Source organism: Mercenaria mercenaria, unplaced genomic scaffold (assembly GCF_021730395.1).
Source record: "Mercenaria mercenaria strain notata unplaced genomic scaffold, MADL_Memer_1 contig_1273, whole genome shotgun sequence".
Taxonomy (NCBI): domain Eukaryota; kingdom Metazoa; phylum Mollusca; class Bivalvia; order Venerida; family Veneridae; genus Mercenaria; species Mercenaria mercenaria.
The window spans coordinates 26,665-45,176 of NW_026459252.1; the positions used below are offsets into that span (position 1 = coordinate 26,665).

An 18,512-nucleotide genomic window follows, 5' to 3' on the forward strand; every position below is an offset into this window, starting at 1 on the left:
CATTTTAACTTCACACATTGATTTCGTACAATGACACAATCACTGTTTTGGACAAGTTATTACTTAAATATTTTTCATTTTGCTTTTTCAGCGACAGTACTACTTCCGACGACGGTTGATCCCTTAAATAATGACGGTAATTTGTCACAAGCTTTGTGCATACCAAACGTCTGTCAATTGTTTTGTGAGGTTCAGATAAAGATGTACAATAACCGAATTAACGTTGAGGGAACTAGTCTATACCAAATATAAATGCATAGTTATATAGTTTTATCAACAAAGCATTCGATTTTATCGATGTTTACATTTAGTTCATTGTTTTGTTTGTAGATGAATGAAGAAAATTTATTTCTATTACCCCCTTTACATCTACGATTTTTCTTACGATTTGTGACGGATTGCACAAAATCGTAAAAGTTCACCGATTCCTCACATTTACGAGCTACTTAAGAGCTGTATACGACAAAATTGCGATTTATTTCGAGTTATTACGATGCATTTACGACTAAAATTACCGATTTGTTCCGAGTAATTACGGATCAATACGATCATTTTACGAGCTATTTACGAGTTATTTACGAGCTGTTGTGAGTAAATTACGGAATATCATGATTCACCAAAGGCTTTACGACTCGAATACATTACGATTTGTTTACGAGTAGTTGCGTGTTAGATAGAAGTATTTACGAATATCATGTTTTTGCAATTTAAATTTTGCACGAAGGCGAGCGTGCTCTCCTCTTCTTGTTGACTACCTTCTTTTTAGGTGGCATTGATGCAGATATGACTGAGGTCTCACTCCTTTGATGTATTGACAGCAACTGAAAGGAACTGTTCAATTTGGCAGCTTTTATCCTCTCACAAATCGTAAAGCATACGTACGTACTCGTAAAGTGCCCGTAACAAATCGTAAACCCCTCGTACCGCATCGTGAAAGAAATCGTAGGAACTTGTAAGTACTTGTAAACACATCGTAAACATATCGTATTTAATCGTAAAACAAAGTCTTTAATGTTATGTTTACATTATTTTATATTATAATTCACAATTTTGGGTTAATGAACCCTGAAATAATTTGAGGACGTAATTCAACGAATATGTTTTTTATGTAAACATTTAATTTCACAATGACTTCACAAACATTATATTCACAAGACGTTTCAGAGTACCAATCCATAGCACACCCCCACACTAAGATTAAATATATCAAGTTCAAGTTTTGAAATAATAAACAGGGGTGGACTGAGTTTAAAATGTTCATATTATTTAAACCAACATTACTTTTAATCTGAGAATAAGTATAAAGAATAATAATGATGTTGAATTTCTAAATGTGAAATGAATATTTAGTTAGAATGTTACTTTTAAACACTAGTTACACAAAACACTACAAACATTTAAATGAATAAGACTAGAAAACACAGACTAGAACTATAATAATCCAAGTTTGAAATATCTTTTTGTATTAAGTATGTGTTACCCCACACAGTTTAATTCCAACTCAAAACGAATATAAGTTCAACACAGAACAAATAATTGAACACATTATATCCACTTAAGCAATATCACGCGAAGGGGATTATTATGACTCATTAACACTCGTGATATTTTTCATAGATCCATTAACACACGTTTCTTAACTGTGCGTGAAGAACGCCTCAATTCGACAACAGGAGGCGGTTCTTTCAGCTTCGGTGTCGTAACTGTCACCTTCTGAGGCGATCCAGGACCTGAACTTTCCACAGGCTGAGGAACACTTTCAACTGATGATTTAGACTGAGTTGATGGAAACACTGGATCAACGAAAATTTCAGGACTTCCTGCAGGTGTTACATTAGCGGCTCTGAGCTGATCTGCGTGACGTCTCCAGGTAACCCCTGGATATATTTCCACATTGTAAGACATTAGACCAGTTTTGGTTTTAACTACTCCTGGAATCCATTTCTCATGCTTGTCACAGTAATTACGAATCATAACACTGTCCTGAACCTCGAACGTTCGCTCTACGTTAGAACGCACCATTTTTGCTTAGTTTTTGCTTACACGATCTTCTAAGCTGGGTTTGATTTTATCCAAACGCGTAGTTAGATTGCACCCTAACATAAGTTTAGCAGGCGTTTCTTCAGTTGTTGAATGTTCAGTATTCCGGTAGTTCATCAAGAAACGAGACAATTTTGTTTGCAATGTTCTTTCGTCATTTGTTGAGGATTTCAATGTCTGTTTGAAACTTTGAACAAAACGTTCGGCGAGTCCATTCGTCTTAGGGTGATATGGAGCATTAGTAATATGCTTAATTCCATTATGTTTCATGAAAATCTTGAATTCCTCACTAGAAAATTGAAGACCATTATCACTCACTAACTCGTCACAAAGTCCAAATTCTGCAAACGTTGCTCATAACATCTCAATAGTTTTACTGGTGGATGTTTTGTTCATGATTTTCACAATCGGCCATTTAGAATATGAGTCCACAATTACTAGAAACATATGGCCCATAAATGGCCCAGCAAAGTCTACATGAACTCTTGTCCAAGGTCGATTCGGGTAATCCCAGGGGTGAATAGGAGCTTCAGGAGGACTAGGCTTAGCTGTGAGACACCCATAACATGACTGAGCAATTCCCTCCAAATTGTTATCGATTCCGGGCCACCAGACGTAGCTTCTTGCCAAGGATTTCATCTCGACAATCCCAAGATGTCCAGAATGCAACTCCTGTAGTACAAAATTCCGCAAGGAATAAGGGATAATTACTCTGAGTCCCCACATTAAGCATCCTTGGTGAACCGATATTTGTGATTGTCTGTTCTTGAACGGTTGATACACTGTCGACATTTCATAACTGTTCATAGGTTTTCCTTTCGCGACATATTCAAGTACATTTGATAAAATTCTGTCACGTTTTGTCTCAAGCGCTACTTGATCACTGCTAACAGGTAAAGTATCTAACTGTTTACTGAAGAAGACATCGGTTTCCTCAGCTTCTAGTACACATGACGTTTCAAGCGGTCCTTGATAGTGAGTCACAATTTCCATGTTGCTTTGTATACCGGTAAACAATATCATACTGGTATCCACTCAGAAACAAAGCATACCGTTGTAATCTAGCTGCAGTCGCGGCGCTAATACCTTTGCTGGGATTAAAGCTCGACAATAACGGTTTGTGGTCTGTCACTAGAGTAAACTTTCTTCCGTATAGGTAAGAGTTAAATTTCGTGATTCGCAAGATCAAGCTAAGTGCTTCTTTGTCAATTTGACTATAGTTCTTTTCAGCTTAATTGAGACTCCGCGATGCAAAAGCTATCGGTCGCTCTGTACTATTAGGTAGCTTGTGGCTGAGAACTGTTCCGATTCCGAAAGAGCTTGCGCCGCACGCGAGAATAATCGGTAGATCAGGATCATAGTTGATCAGTACAAGATCAGATGTTATCATCTCTTTCACTTTGGCAACTACATCTTGACACGCTTTGGTCGACTTCCATTTAGCAATATTGCTCAATAGTTGATGCAGGGGATGTAACACTGTTGCCAAATTTTGTCCTAGGAACGATCTTAGATCTCTAACATTTTTGATTGGCGGTGCATCTTTTATCGCGTTAATTTTCTCAGTTGTCTTGTGGAGACCATCTTTGGTAATATCATGGGCACAAAACACCACTTTGTCATTCATGAACGCACATTTCTCTACATTCATTTTTAACCCGTATTCACTCAACCGACTCTGAACTTTTTCGAGTGTTTCTAAGTGTTCATTGTCATCCTGTCCTGTGACTATCGTGTCATCTAATATCACTTCTACGTTATTACTATCTCCTACAGCCTGTTCAATCAATCTCTGAAAGATTGCTGGGGCTGATGCGATTCCAAATACGAGAAGATTCTATCGAAATAGACCCTTATCTGTGCTAATTGTCAGATACTGTTTGCTATCCTCGTCTACTTCAACCTATAGGAGCCCGCCCGCTTAGCTCCGTAGGTAGAGCGTATGTCTATGGATCGCGGGGTCAAAAGTTCGATTCTCGGCCGGGGCGTATGTTCTCCGTGACCATTTGGTAAACGACATCGTGTTCGAAATCATTAGTCCTCCACCTCTGATTCATGTGGGGAAGTTGGCAGTTACTTGCGGAGAACAGGTTTGTACTGGTACAGAATCCAGGAACACTGGTTAGGTAAACTGCCCGCCGTTACATGACTGAAATACTGTTGAAAAACGGCGTTAAACCCAAAACAAACAAAATCAACCTATAGGTATGCATTTTTCAAATCTATGTTTGAAAATGTTTTGCCTTTCCCTAGTGACGCAAATATGTCTTCAATTTTAGGCAAGGGATGTTGGTCTACTTCAAACAATGGATTAATGGTCACTTTAAAGTCCCCGCAAATCCTAATGCCTTCCTTCTTAGGAACAGGTACTATAGGGGTTGCCCATTCACTTGTATCGACTTTCTCCAGAACTCCATCTTTTACAAGACGATCTAGCTCTTCTTCAATCTGCGGCTTCATAACGAATGGCACTTTTCTAGCCTTTACAAACTTTGGCGTACTTTCTGGCTTTAACTTCAATTTAGCCTTAAAGTTCTTCACTTTACCCAAGTCTCTGTCAAATACATCCTTGTATTTGTTCTTAAATTGTGCAACTCTGTCTAGGTTTAAGTTCCATATTTCTGTCCAATTTAACTTTAGGGCATACAACCATTCTCTTCCAAACAAAGGGACTTTTCCTTTTCTCATTACATACAACTTCAAATCCTTCTCTTGACCATGGATATTAACTTTGCACTTTATACAACCTTCTGGTTACAAGGTTTCATTTGAGTATGTTTTCAATTTCAAGTCTGATTCATACACAGTGTCCTTCGGAAACAAGGTATCTTTCATCTCCATAGGAATTGTAGAAACTGCCGAACCAGTATCTAATTCCATTTTGACCTTTCTGCCATTTACTGTCGGTTGTAACCAAATAGGTTCCCTATTCGTTCCTGTGTTTTTTTTCATCTAGTTTGAACAATCTATCTAGTATCTATATCAATCTCTTCCTCCTCCACTTGATGTTACTTAGCTCAACCTTTTTGTTTCTTTGGCTGTTGACTAGGTCTTTGTTGCTGATTGCATACTGGGGAAATGTGCCCTTTCCGTCCACACTTGTTACAGGTAGCGTCTTTGAATCTACATTGGTCAGGTTTATGGTTTGTTCTGTCACATCTGTAGCATGGTGATTCACTTTTTAGTGCCTGTGATTGTGTTTTTGCTATTTGTTTCTTTTTTAATATCAGTTTATTCAGAGATTGGGTAGCTCCATGCAGCTCCTTAACGTCTTTCTGTGCACATTCCATTGCATTGGCTAATTCAATGGCTTTCTCGTAGGTTAGGTCCTTTTCAGATAATAGTCGCTTTTGGACACTTCCGGTCTTTATACCACAAACAAATCTGTCTCTTAATGAATCATTAAGATTTCCTCCGAATTTACAATGTTCCGCGAGTTTCCTGAGACTGACATTGATCTGACTCACAGTCTCATCCGGTCTCTGGTCGCGTTTTCAGAATCTAAAGCGATCCGCAATTAACAAGGGTTCAGGGTTGTAGTGCTCTGAAAGCAATTTGCAGAGTGCGCCATAAGTTTTATCCTTGGATAAATCCGGTGAACATAAATCCCGCAATGTACCGTACGTTTTCGAACCGATCAGAAATAGCAAAGCTGGTACCTGCTTGCCATCGTCTACTCCACTGACAATAAAATACTGGTCTAGTCTTTCTTTATAGCAAGTCCAATTTTCACTTGAACTGTCAAAAGTCTCAATTTTTCCATTTTTCCATGTAGGCCATTTTAATTTCAATTGTGTGTAGAATTCACTTCAGAAATTTTAAAGCCTAACACAGAATCTTCACCCGTTCTTATATGGATTTGTATATGCTGATGACAACGGTGGAAGAATAGTTCGAACAGAATTTAGTCCGTGCCCAACAAGTAGCATACAATTTTCAGTACTTAAATTCGGATAAATTCGGCGATGACTGTTACACTCCTGTGAAATTCAGGACTTTTAACATTATCATAAGTTAATCCTCGTCGCCAATTGTTATGTTTACATTATTTTATATTATAATTCACAATTTTGGGTTGATGAACCCTGGAATAATTTGAGGACGTAATTCAACGAACACGTTTTTATGTAAATATTTAATTTCACAATGACTTCACAAACCTGATATTGATAAGACGTTTCAGAGTACCAATACATAACATTTACGATACATTTACGAGCGCTTACGAGTGGTTTACGTGTTGTTTACGATACTTACGACTTGTTACGAGCTCTTTACGAGCTATTCACCGATGATTCAAATCGCGGACGATCATAAGAAATTTTGACATGTCAAAAATATTACCTCAACGTTCACGATTGCTTTCGATTGTCTGCGAGAAGTGCCGAGATATTTACGACAACCGACGAGCTATTTACGATTGCATGCAACTTCCTACGAGTTGGCAAATCGTAAGAAAAAATCGTAGATGTGAAGGGGGTATTAGTTACATTTATTTCGTGGAACAATACTTGTAGGGTCTTTTTCGTTAACACTACCACTTATAGTGCTAAATCAGATGTCAAAAGTAAAACAACTGCAGTAATTATTACAATTATTACCATTAGAAAATGTAAACTGTTATTTTATTTCATATTTTATTATAATGTACTAGCAGTTTATTTCTACTACAAGCAAATAATATTTTCAGTAAGTAAAATCAGTTTCCGCAAATGCAAATATAACTTTGAGAAAATACAGAATGTGGTTCTATGAGATTTAGGAAAATACAGGTGTTAGTGCTATAAATAAAAATGGTAATTCAAAATATAAAATATCTGTTAAAGGAAATACAAAGAAGAGTTCGACAAAGTTGTGATATTACGGTATACATCTAAAAGCGGTAGAAAAAATAAATATGGGTCTTAAAAGTGCTAATAAGAATTTAAGGTAAAGAAATATGAATATATGTTTTTGAAAATACATGTGAATGTCATGTCATCAGAAGTCTGAAAAAAAAACATATCTGAGTTTTAAGAAATGCGAATATGATTTTAGGAAATACAAATATGTGTCCCTATAAACTTCGTCAACAAGCCATGCGAGACAAGGGTATTCTTGGTCAATATGACCACAGCTGTTACGAAATTATTTCAAAAACAAGGGTTGCTTGGCAACATGCCGAAGAAATATGCCACAGCAGAGGAGGCAATCTTACTTACATAAGAAATATAAAAGAGCAGGCATTTTTGCAAGGATTTCTAAACAGATATTCCGGAGATCATGCTGTCTGGATTGGGTTAACAGACCAAAACTCAGAGGGACGCTTTCATTGGACATCAGGTTAAACGTTGCTTTGTTCTTATTTATATATGATATACATTTTTTACTTTCATTGTGGTCGATATGAGTATTAATCGATCTGAAAAAGTAATATTGCCTGAGGACATGTTCACGTCGTTCTCATCCGTTCTTAAAAATCCCGAGAGGTTCATCTGGAAAACCAGGGTAGACCTCTGGTATGCGAGAATGAGTATGTGAGTTATTCCACTTTTTCCAGGTCGATAACAGCATATCGAGTGAGTCTAAAGAGCATGCATGTTTTTTGTTTTTAATTACACAAATGAAAGGTTAACTGAGAAACGATGACTTGCGGCTGTTGGTAAATATTTACCGTTTTGGTATGACATTGTGGAAGAACGCACATGAAGTTGCCGTTTATAACTAAAAGGCCAGTACTCGTTGTATGTAAATTCATATATGTTGAACAATAAAGTCTTTGCAAATACTTTTTTTTTAATTTTCGCAATTTCCGTGACATGTTGGATATACGCTTTTGTGTAATTACATAAAGATCATTTTTCATTCTCTTCATAATATACGGGCGCCTGTGCAGTTTACAAATTGGGTACCGGGTCACCTGTCCAATTTTGCTAGTTCTAGCGAAGAAGATTGTGTGGTATTTATATCATACAAAAACGGGCAATGGGATGATTTACCATGCGGCAGCACACACCATTCATTTTTCGGCGGAACCTCGTCATCCGGAGAAACACACACGTTATTGTGTCAATACCGTAAGAATAAACCGTTTTAGAAATAAATCTGTTGACTGGTTAGAAAAATGAGCCAACTTGTAAATAAAATGGTGGAATTTAATGTAAGCTTTATACGCAAAATAAAAAAAAATATATGTGGTAAAACAAATTCCATTCAAAAGAAATAATCCTCAGCACGAGGGCAGTTAAGTCACCAAAACGAAATACTTAGCAGTGTTTAATTAAAAGTAGTTTTATTAATACTTCTGGCATATGCATATGCCGTTTCGAATATAATAAATTTAATTTGAAAACATTAATAAATATTCATTGGTAATGTGCTTCTATTTCAAGCTATTTCATCTGGACCATCGTTGATTGGATAAATGGATGAAGTTCTGTCTATTGGGAGTATATTTCTGAAATAAAATGAAAAAAGACTATTAAAATCTGTTATTCTTTCTCAATATCTGTGTATGAAATGAAATTTCTCTGCAAAGAATAAAGACAATATTAACCATTTTCCAGACCCGCAACTCAACCTTTCTCAGAATTCTCATTTCCAGTTATTCTCAGCATTGAAGAAGACAATTGTTTGTTTTCCATGAATATGGAATATATCTCACATGGAAGTGTGATAATTGCCTCACATCGGGGAAATCAGGTGACTGATTAAAAATGTCTGTGAAACTAAAAAGATAAGGGTAGATCTCCTGACAGCACAGAGCATCTGTAACACAGCCATAGAGCCAAAATACAATAAAAATGTACTTCGCAAAGTAAGTCTGCAACAAAAAGAAACTATGGCAGAAAAACATAGCAGACGGGTTGCTTTAAAAGTCCAACAACAAATACATTTCGGTTATATGCAAAATACAAAAAGGTAAGGGGTAGATAAATGGGTTGGGGTATAAGGGAAAGTGGAAAAAATAAGCAAGGTTGAATATTCACGTGAGAAGTCTATGCAATCTCCCTACATAATAAACCACAGCAGCGCGCACACACATGCACACACGCACAAACGCACACGCACACACGCGCACACTGAGAGCAAACCAGCAAATAAGTTGGAAAACAGCACAGTTGAGCACAGCCTAAGAACGCCAAAAATGGAGAACACCTAACCTCACATATCAAAAGGGAAAGGGACGTAAATGCAAGGGCGACAATAAAGAGGGAAGAAACACAAAACAAACAATTTACGTAACATAAAATACGATACGGAAAAAATAGGGACTCCGCTTTGGACCGGTCAGAAACATATATAAAGGAAACTTGGGGTTTAAATGCTTTTAAGGCATGCCTTTATTAGTCTTCCACCGTTGGGGCCTTCCTTTATCTTTGATAATGAAATATGTAGAGGTTGCAATGAATTTAAGAAAGCGGCTATTAAGAACAAACTCTGAGAACAATATTAAACAAGAGCTGTCTGTTGACAGCGCGCTCAGCTATTCGAAAAATGTATGCAAATACAGTGTCAAAATATTGACAAAAGAAGGAAAATATATAAGTAAAAAATGCTCTTGTGTTTGTGGAAAGGGATAAGTCTTACACTATATGGCAATTGGTAATGATATTGTACAATGTTGTAGTGATCTTGCAGAAGCACGAAAGCATTGTTTGTAGAAGATTGCAGAATGAAGGATATGGCGGCTTCGACAGTCACTGCGTGTGTGGAAAAGTATTAAATGGATAATATAATGTTTAATTAAAGCAATTAATTAAGGAAAGCGAATCAAAAATAACGTCGGATCACCATCGAGACTGTTATTCTTAAACACAGCTAAAAGGTTTACTTTGGCATATAGTTTTGGGGATAAACTATTCATACATCAGGTGTTAACAGAATTATTCAACACAGTATAATGTTGGTATATCAAGGACCCCCGTGTCGCCAGGCTGCTTAGTGGTAGTATTAACATGGGTCGACAGGTTTTGAGTATATTGTCATAAACAGATACGCTTCTTATACAGGATATAAACAAAACGATATAAATACAATGTCAAAATAGGGGTTTAACAATACATATTCTTGTCAAAAGCAATGCATGACAAACAATACATAATTATTCAAGTTTTCAAATAAACATGATAACATGTAGATATATTTATATATAACTACATAATATTATATAGATGTTTATAGTTTACAGCACACTATCGGCTTGTTTACATTTCAAAATATGGCGGATATCAATGGATCGAATGTGATTGGTTAATAACTCGTGCGGGGATAATCAATATGTTAGATGGTGTAAGGGAAGCAAATATTGGTCAATAGCTGATACGGCCTACAACTACAAATACAACTACTCTGCCTGCGGTCTGTATAATTGGTGTTCAGATTTACGTTTTTGGTGCGTGGCATTCCCTGTTTGATATTTTTCATTGTTTTTACTATTTGATTGATATGAATTGTTTCTATGAATTGTAATATATATTCATCTTTCTGAAACAGAATTTACATTAAAGTATACAAAACATTTAGGTTATAACATTGTTATAGATTTACCCTATGACACCCGTACACTGCAAATATGTGGAATCGTGGTAAATTCGCACTTTATTAACTGTGTAACAGGGTGGATTAAGCGTAACGAATTAAAGTTAACAAATAGTACGACCGTTATAAGTTTATTTGCAATACATAAAAACTCTGAAACTAAATAACTCTGCATAAAACTAACTCTGTCAGTTCAACGATTTTTAATAATGTTCTATTTACATAAGAGTTTATCACTTTGAAAAATCCAGAAAATGCCGTTTTTATGGGTTACATTTTCCTGTCTTGAAGAATATAGATTTTTAAGAAAAATACTCTTTTGTTAAGTATTACAGATGTAAAGAAAATGCTCCATAGAGTGTATCGATCTTTCCTGTTTACGGCAGGTTTATAGTGTCCTGCCTCTTGATTTATTTTTTCCTTGTTCAATTTCTACATGTTTTTGCTGCATCAATCTCATTTAGATGAATGATTGTAGGTGTTTATTTAGTCACAAGAAGGAATGATGATTAATTTTGTTCGTCTTTATATTATGTGTTGCTTTATATATTGCACCCCTCACTTCCTTAGTATTTCCCACATTGCTTTACTCATAACTCTGTGAATATTCTCATATATATCACTTTGCATATTCTTGCATATAGTTCTATGCATGTTCTTCCTAGCAGTGCCGTAGTCAGACACAAATTTTAACCGAGGCAATCTAGGGGGTCCTGGATACCCCCGGATTTTTTTTCCCCAGGACGTCTTTTGTGCGGACTGGCGCACTCCAATACTGTGATATATCACATTAAAAATCATCTGTCACATGAACTTTCATATTTTAAGAAAATGATATATTGATATAAAGGATAATTGGGGATTTATCCTAGTCTTATTATGGTCTGATGCAATCATTTGTGTAATTGAAAGGCAATAAAATCAGAAAATTTTCAGTGAAGACATATAAAACATGTTATTTATCAGTACTAGAATTAGTTTATAGTCCGATAGGGGGTAGGTACGGGAGGGGGCTCTCTTCGTATTGGGGGCGGGTTCCAGGGGTCACCCCCAAGAAATTTTCGAAATACAGGTATGAAATGGTGAACTCTGGTGTCTTTTTTAATTTTGAGGTACTGAAGGGGATACCCCCTTCAATAAACGGGGTCAGAGGGGCTGCATTCCTGGGAAATTTTGAAATAAACATACGAAATGACGACGGTCTATGGTACATTTTTGGTCTGTTGAGGTACTGTAGGGAGAAAGCCCTCATTTAGGGGATCAGGGGATTCTTGAAATACAATTATGAAATTATTATTATTATTATTATTATTATTATTATTATTATTATTATTATTATTATTATACCAGATTTATATAATGCCCCTTTTCATGATAAACACGTTCAAAGGCTATACATATAGCAAACGCAGCAACAATGGGCGTGAAATTCACCCTTTACTAGTACAGACATAGAGCTTTATGACTAGAGGAACAGAGTGAGATAAATGCCCCAGAACAGATAGAGAGAAATCCATTTTAGATGCAGGCATGTTAGCCTTGCTCTTTGCAAATAGACAGTCTGGTTCTTTAACGTACCCGGTGTACAGCACCGATACACGCGAAGCCGTCTTTCCTAAGTTGCATTGTTTGATGTAAACTGTTAGGTACTGTAGGGGGTCCTTTTATGTTGGTAGGATCCGGGGGACTCCTCCAACCCCTGTAAACCTTTGAAATACATGTGAAATGGTGACTCCTGATGCATTTTTGGTCTAGATTTTGAGGTATTGGAGGCGATTCCCTCCTCAAGTTAGTGGGGTCAGGGGGCACTTTCCCTAAAAAATTGTGAAATATCGGTATGAAACAGTGGCTTTTGGTGTTTTTTGGGGTTTAAATTTGATGATAATAATTATAATTGAGTGCAACTTTGATGATGATAGTTTATCTCACAGCCAACTGTGAACTTTGAGTGGGGGCATGGGCTCCTCGGTCCTGTCCTGGATCCGTGCCTGGCAAGGCTATCAATTACATATAACTGCTAGAATTTCTGCCACACCTTGCCTCAGTGATGTCATGAGGCAAATGATATTCTGATATATTCTATGATATTAATATACTTTTACTGAACTTTTATAACTGATTTATTCATCAGTGTGATAGGCCTACTTTTAACCGAGGCAACTACCTCGGTTTGCCTCAGTGTGGCTACGGCGCTGCCTGGCCATAGTATACTGGTTTCTCTTTCAACGCTAGACACGTTTTTACTTCATTCATTCTCCTGGGTTCCAGAATTTTATATATACTTTATAATCTGAAATATTCAGCAGTAGGTATACCACTGTTTACAGGCTAGAGGACATGAACAGAAGTATGCATTCACTTTCTGCAATAAACCGGATCAATCAAGCCAAGCCTGCAATATTTCCATTTATGCCGTGTTGGGCAACCTTTGCGTTTCCACTTTTTTTAGCTCACCAGAGCCAAAGGATCAGGGTAAGCTATTCTGATCACTCACAGTCCGTCGTCCGTCGTCCGTAAACTTTTACTTTAAACGGCATCTCCTCATAAACCGCTTAGCCAATTTCACCCAAACTTCAGGAATCTTTCTTGGGTGAAGCTCTACAAACTTATTCAAATAATTGAATTCCATGCAGAACTCTGGTTGCCATGTCAACCGAAAGGAAAAACTTAAAAAATCTTCTTCTCAAAAGCCAGAAGCCCTAGAGCTTAGATATTTAGTGTAAAGCACTGCCTAGTGGACCTCTACCAAGTTTGTCCAAATCATGACCCCGGGGTCAAAACTGATCGCGCCTCAGGGGTCACTTGATTTTACATAGGAAAATCTTCAAAAATCTTCTCAAATATCAGAAGCCTAGAGCTTAGATATTTGACATGTAACATTACCTAGTAGACCGCTACTAACATTGTTAAAATCATGACCCCGTGATCAAAACTGACCCCGCCCGAGGGATCACTTGATTTTACATAGGAAAATCTTCAAACATTTTCTAAAAATAAACAGAAGGCCTAGAGCTTAAATATTTAACATGTAGTATTGCCTAGTAGACCTCTACAAAATTTGTTCAAATCATGACCCCCGAAGTAAAAATTGCCCCCACCCCCGGGGTCACTTGATTTTTCATAGGAAAATCTTCAACACTTTTCTAAAACTAAACCAAAGGCCAAATTGACCCCGTCCGAGGGGCCACTTGGTTTTACATACTAGGAAAATCTTCAAAAATTTCTAAAAATAAACCAGAAGGCATATAGATATTTCACATGTAGCATTGCCTAGTAGACTTCTACAATTTTATTCATATCATGACACTCGAGGTCAAATTGACTGCGCCCCATGGGGTTACTTAATTGTACATATATAAATTTTCAAAACTTTCCAAAAATAAACCAGAAGGCCTAGAGCTTAGATATTTGGCTTGTAGCATTGCCTAGTGGACCTCTACAAAATTTATTCAAATTATGACCCCCGGGGTTTATAATTGAACCCGCCCGAGGGGTCATTTGATTTTACATAGGAAAATCTTAAAACACTTTCTTATAATAAACCAGAAGGCCAAGAGCTTAGATATTTTACATGTAGCATTGCCTAGTGGAGCTCTACAAAATGTATTCAAATCATGATCCCGGGGTCAAATTTGATCCCGCCTCAGGGGTAACTTGATTTTACATAGGAAAATCTTCAAACATTTTCTGAAAATAAACCAGAAGGTCTAGAGCTTAAATATTCCAAATGTAGCATTGCCTAGTAGACTTCTACAAAAGTTTTTCAAATCATGACCCCCGGGGTCAAATTGACCCCGCCCCATATGGGGTTACTTGATTGTACAAAGAAAAATCTTCAAAGTTTTCTTAAAATAAACCGGATGGCATAGAGCTTAGATATTTGACATGTAGCATTGTCTAGTAGACCTCTACAAAATTTGTTCAAATCTTGACCGCCCAGGATCAAATTGACCCAGCCCCAGGAGTTACTTGATTGTACATCGGAAAATCTTCCAAAAAATTTCTAAAAATCATCAGTTTGACATTTGAAACATGTAGCTCATATTACTCAGGTGAGCGATCTAGGATCATCATGACCCTCTTGTCTATTTTACTCTGGTACTGATCATTACCTTTTTAAAATATGAAGTTAACTTGACTTCTAGTTTCAAGGTTTAACTTAGACATGTCTCTGAACTTAAATGGATTAAATTTCTACTAAGACCCTTTTTATTAGGTTTAAATGATAACATTTATCAAAATGGAAATATCTCAAAAAATTCCGATATATACACACGGATTTTGTCTAAACTCCTGCAGAGAAAGATTCAAATAATATTATTAATTTATGACGCGTTTACTACTTAGAAATATTACAAAATGAACTGAAACATACGAAAACTTACCAGTTACCACAACAAGATGAGAATGATATTCTAAAAAGTTATGTGATCAATATATAAACTATGACGGCAATCAATTGAAGCTCCCTACACTTTATTGGATCCTTAAACTACACAAAACTCCATATAAAGCTCGATTCATTGCAAATTCAACCTTATGCACTACAAAAAATATTTCTCTAATATTGACTTCTTGTCGTACTGCAATAAAAGGCCATATACAGAAGTATTGCCCCAAGGTATATGAGAACTCGGGTGTTAATCTGTTTTGGTCCATCAAGAACTCTGGAGATGTTATCAAAACGCTAATAAACAAACACTTCAAATGTTCGAGTACCTTGATGGAGATATCCCTCGAGCAACATCATACGGTGTCTGTATTTCACACTTATTCGTTTTGAAGAGCTTGTTCAAATTTAGAGGAATTTATTGATAGAAATCTTCTTATCACCAAAAAGTATTACAACAGGGTTACCGGTATCATAAGTTACGGAAAGCTTTCAGTAAATTTTACTACAGATTGTCCGAACTGCTAGAGAAATATAATACTAACCTAAAATACTACTATAGAGATGTAGTTTATAAAATTCAGAAAATTAAACATAGTCTTTATTTTAATCAGATATTTGTAAAATGTGTATAAAAGAGTATACGATTCGAAGATCGTGAAGCACAGTGCATGTTTGGTTATTGACCCCTCTACAATTATTCGCTAAGCTTTCCTATTAGATGGTGCGATGACTAATGAAGTGTAAGATTCCAGGATGATTTTCTCCTAAATCCTACATAACGGACGGAGGGAGTGGAATTTTGTCTTGCAGCTTTCTTGGTCGTGCCCTTAAAAGCTAGGCATTTGGTGCTCTGACTTTAGACATTCAAGTTATTGAGTACATTGGTGTAATTATACCGTAGATTTACCTTAATTTTATGTTTTACTTAATATAATCTGGTTTCTTTATCGCTTTTGTTAGTGCCTTTCTCAGCGGGGAATTTATTTACATTATGTTTTCTAACTTGTTGAAAAAAGGGGTAAGTGCGAGGTTGGCATGCCATAAACGCGTGAAATCCCTAGTTTCCCTTTATAGGTTATTGACCGTTCCAAGGTGGTGCCCCTATTTCCAACTTGTTTTCTGTCTTTTGTGTTGCGTATGTTGTCGTTTTTGTGGTTAGCGTTTCTTTCCTATTTATCCTCATCCCCCCCCCCCTCCCCACCCCTATCGCCCCCATCCTATCCCCTGCAATTGCGCTCCCTTATAGTGGCATGTGGCATCCCCTCCGCCTTTACTATGAATAAGTTTTCGTGTCCACCATAATTCTGGCTGCTGGAATCCTAAGGCGGTGCCCGATTGTTGTATTTTCCTGCTTATATGTGAGCGTTTGTGTGCTTGTGCGGCCGTGTGTCTTGGGCGGTGCCCGACAGTGTTGTTATATCTTACTTGTCTGTTTATCTATGTTAGTTAGTTGTGTGTGGTTGGGTGTATTTATCTTTGGTACATGAATATCTACGCTACTGTGGTTTACCTTGTAGTGTAACTGTGATTAAGGAACGTAGCATTCCCTTTGTACATTCATCCTTGTTTAACTTTCCCCTTCCCCCCCCCCCCCCCACCCCTCGCACACTCACCTCCCTTTCTACCCCTTACCCCTTCCTCCCCATCTATATATATTTTTGTATAAAATTAAAATGTACATGTTGTATATTTGAAGCAACCCGTCTGTAATATTTCTCCGTTACAGCTTCTTTTTGCTGTGGGCCTACTTTCCAGTTTCTCCTTCCTTCTTGACTACCTAAATAATTTAAATGCAAATATATACGAAATATAACTATATCATCGGTTTATGTATCCACTAAGCACCGAATTCTATTCAGGTAAGGCTGTAACACAACGGTGACGACCAAGGGACGATGAGATATTTGTATTTTACGAGCTGTTGTTGTGGTTACTACTGCGCGTGTAAGGGATTCACCTGGTCGGGAGTAATATTATTTATTAATTATTATTATTATACCACATTTATATAGCATTCTTTTCATGCACATATACATGTTCAAACGTGCTTTACAGAATAAATTGCAAACAATAGAAACAAAGACGCACACAAAAATAATGCATTTCACGTTAACAAAAATCGCAAATGTGAAACATGTAGATAAAACAAGACAAACGTATACATATTTGAAAGTATTAAGGTGACCCTAGGATAAAATACTCAATGTGTCGGTCAGTGTATATTATCATTAATATAAGGTATGAATAGGGCTAAAGAAGGTTTGCAAATGCGTGGTTCTGATGCTGTGACTGTGGTGCTCTGTGCTTCAGAGAAATATACCCTTACCTATTTTTTTTGTGCCAGTAAACCAGTGGCGGTTTTACCACCGACCGTTTGCATGCGGTGTCCTGCTGCGTTCCTTTTTCAATCATGTGTGTTTGTGTTTCAAACGTCTGAGGTTTTATTAGTTTAATTATACCTGTCTCAGTCAGTTTGCAAGTGTGCACATGAATACATTTACACGTACCCTTTTTATCATATGGACTCTTGTATGGGTAGCTGTGTTCTTTGTATTTGGCTTTTTTTCCGTTGTGCTTTTGTCCTTGATTTGTAAACAGCAACAGTGAGTATTTTATGTAGTTACATCCTTAATGACTGTTAGGTCTTTACCCTTTGATATTTATCATTTAAATGTGCCATTTAAAAAATTCAGTTTAGTGATTTTCATTCATTTACAGTCTAGATAAACTTCCACAGGACACACGAAAAGTAAAGTTGTGTAAAGAATTGAGTTGGCATTGTACTAGTTATCCACTGTTTGCTACAATTGGATATTTACACGAAAACTCATGATAAACATGATGAACACATGCTCGATCAAAATTCCTTTATATAAGCAAAGTATGTCTTTCATAACTAGATTAATTTTCAACGTGTTATCTTATTAAAACGAAACGACGCGTTCAATTTCATGTTATAAAAAAGGCACCGCGTTTCACGAAAGTAAGCATTAATTACAATTTCAAGTAAGTTTAAACGTTATCTAAAATGGTTCTAAATGAAGGACAATATAAATAATATATCGGCAAACTTCGCAAGATAAATTTTCTCCGAAGTACCTGATAAAATTAAGCTCAGAAATAAAGTAACCTAATATTCTCTATTTGATATCATTGAAACTGCTCTCTTTTTTACATTAATATATAAACCTGTTTTTTATCAGTACCAAATTAAACATGTATAAAGTATATTACAGGAGCGTTTGTTAATATTGCATTTATTAAACGAGTTGAAGAAAATGATAACATGGGAAACTCTGCCGAGCATTTTATCAATTTTATTCAACGAGTTTTTATAAAGTTAATGTAGAAAGTCACATACGTAATATTCTTTTTATTCTTTTTATCACATACTAGTTTTTCCTTCCAAAATATCAAACATTCTTCTTTCTTTAGCTGTTAAATACAAGTCAGTTTGATCAACGTCTCCTATACTTTAAACTGCGTCAAAGCTTTATCACACTAGTGTATTATCATTTTTATGTAATGGCTTTATTACACTCCCGCGACGTCAAACATG

General features: G+C 36.4%; 1 protein-coding gene across 1 annotated transcript; it reads right to left on the bottom strand.

Annotated features, from left to right (window-relative positions):
* Nucleotides 1–3,271: 3,271 nt before the first annotated feature.
* Nucleotides 3,272–4,728, bottom strand: LOC128551566 (uncharacterized protein K02A2.6-like). The gene is made up of 2 exons (XM_053532470.1): nucleotides 4,284–4,728; nucleotides 3,272–3,849 (listed from the first exon to the last, which is right to left on the bottom strand). The coding sequence occupies exons 1-2, from the start codon at nucleotides 4,726–4,728 to the stop codon at nucleotides 3,272–3,274; spliced, it is 1,023 nt and encodes a 340-aa protein (XP_053388445.1).
* Nucleotides 4,729–18,512: the final 13,784 nt, after the last annotated feature.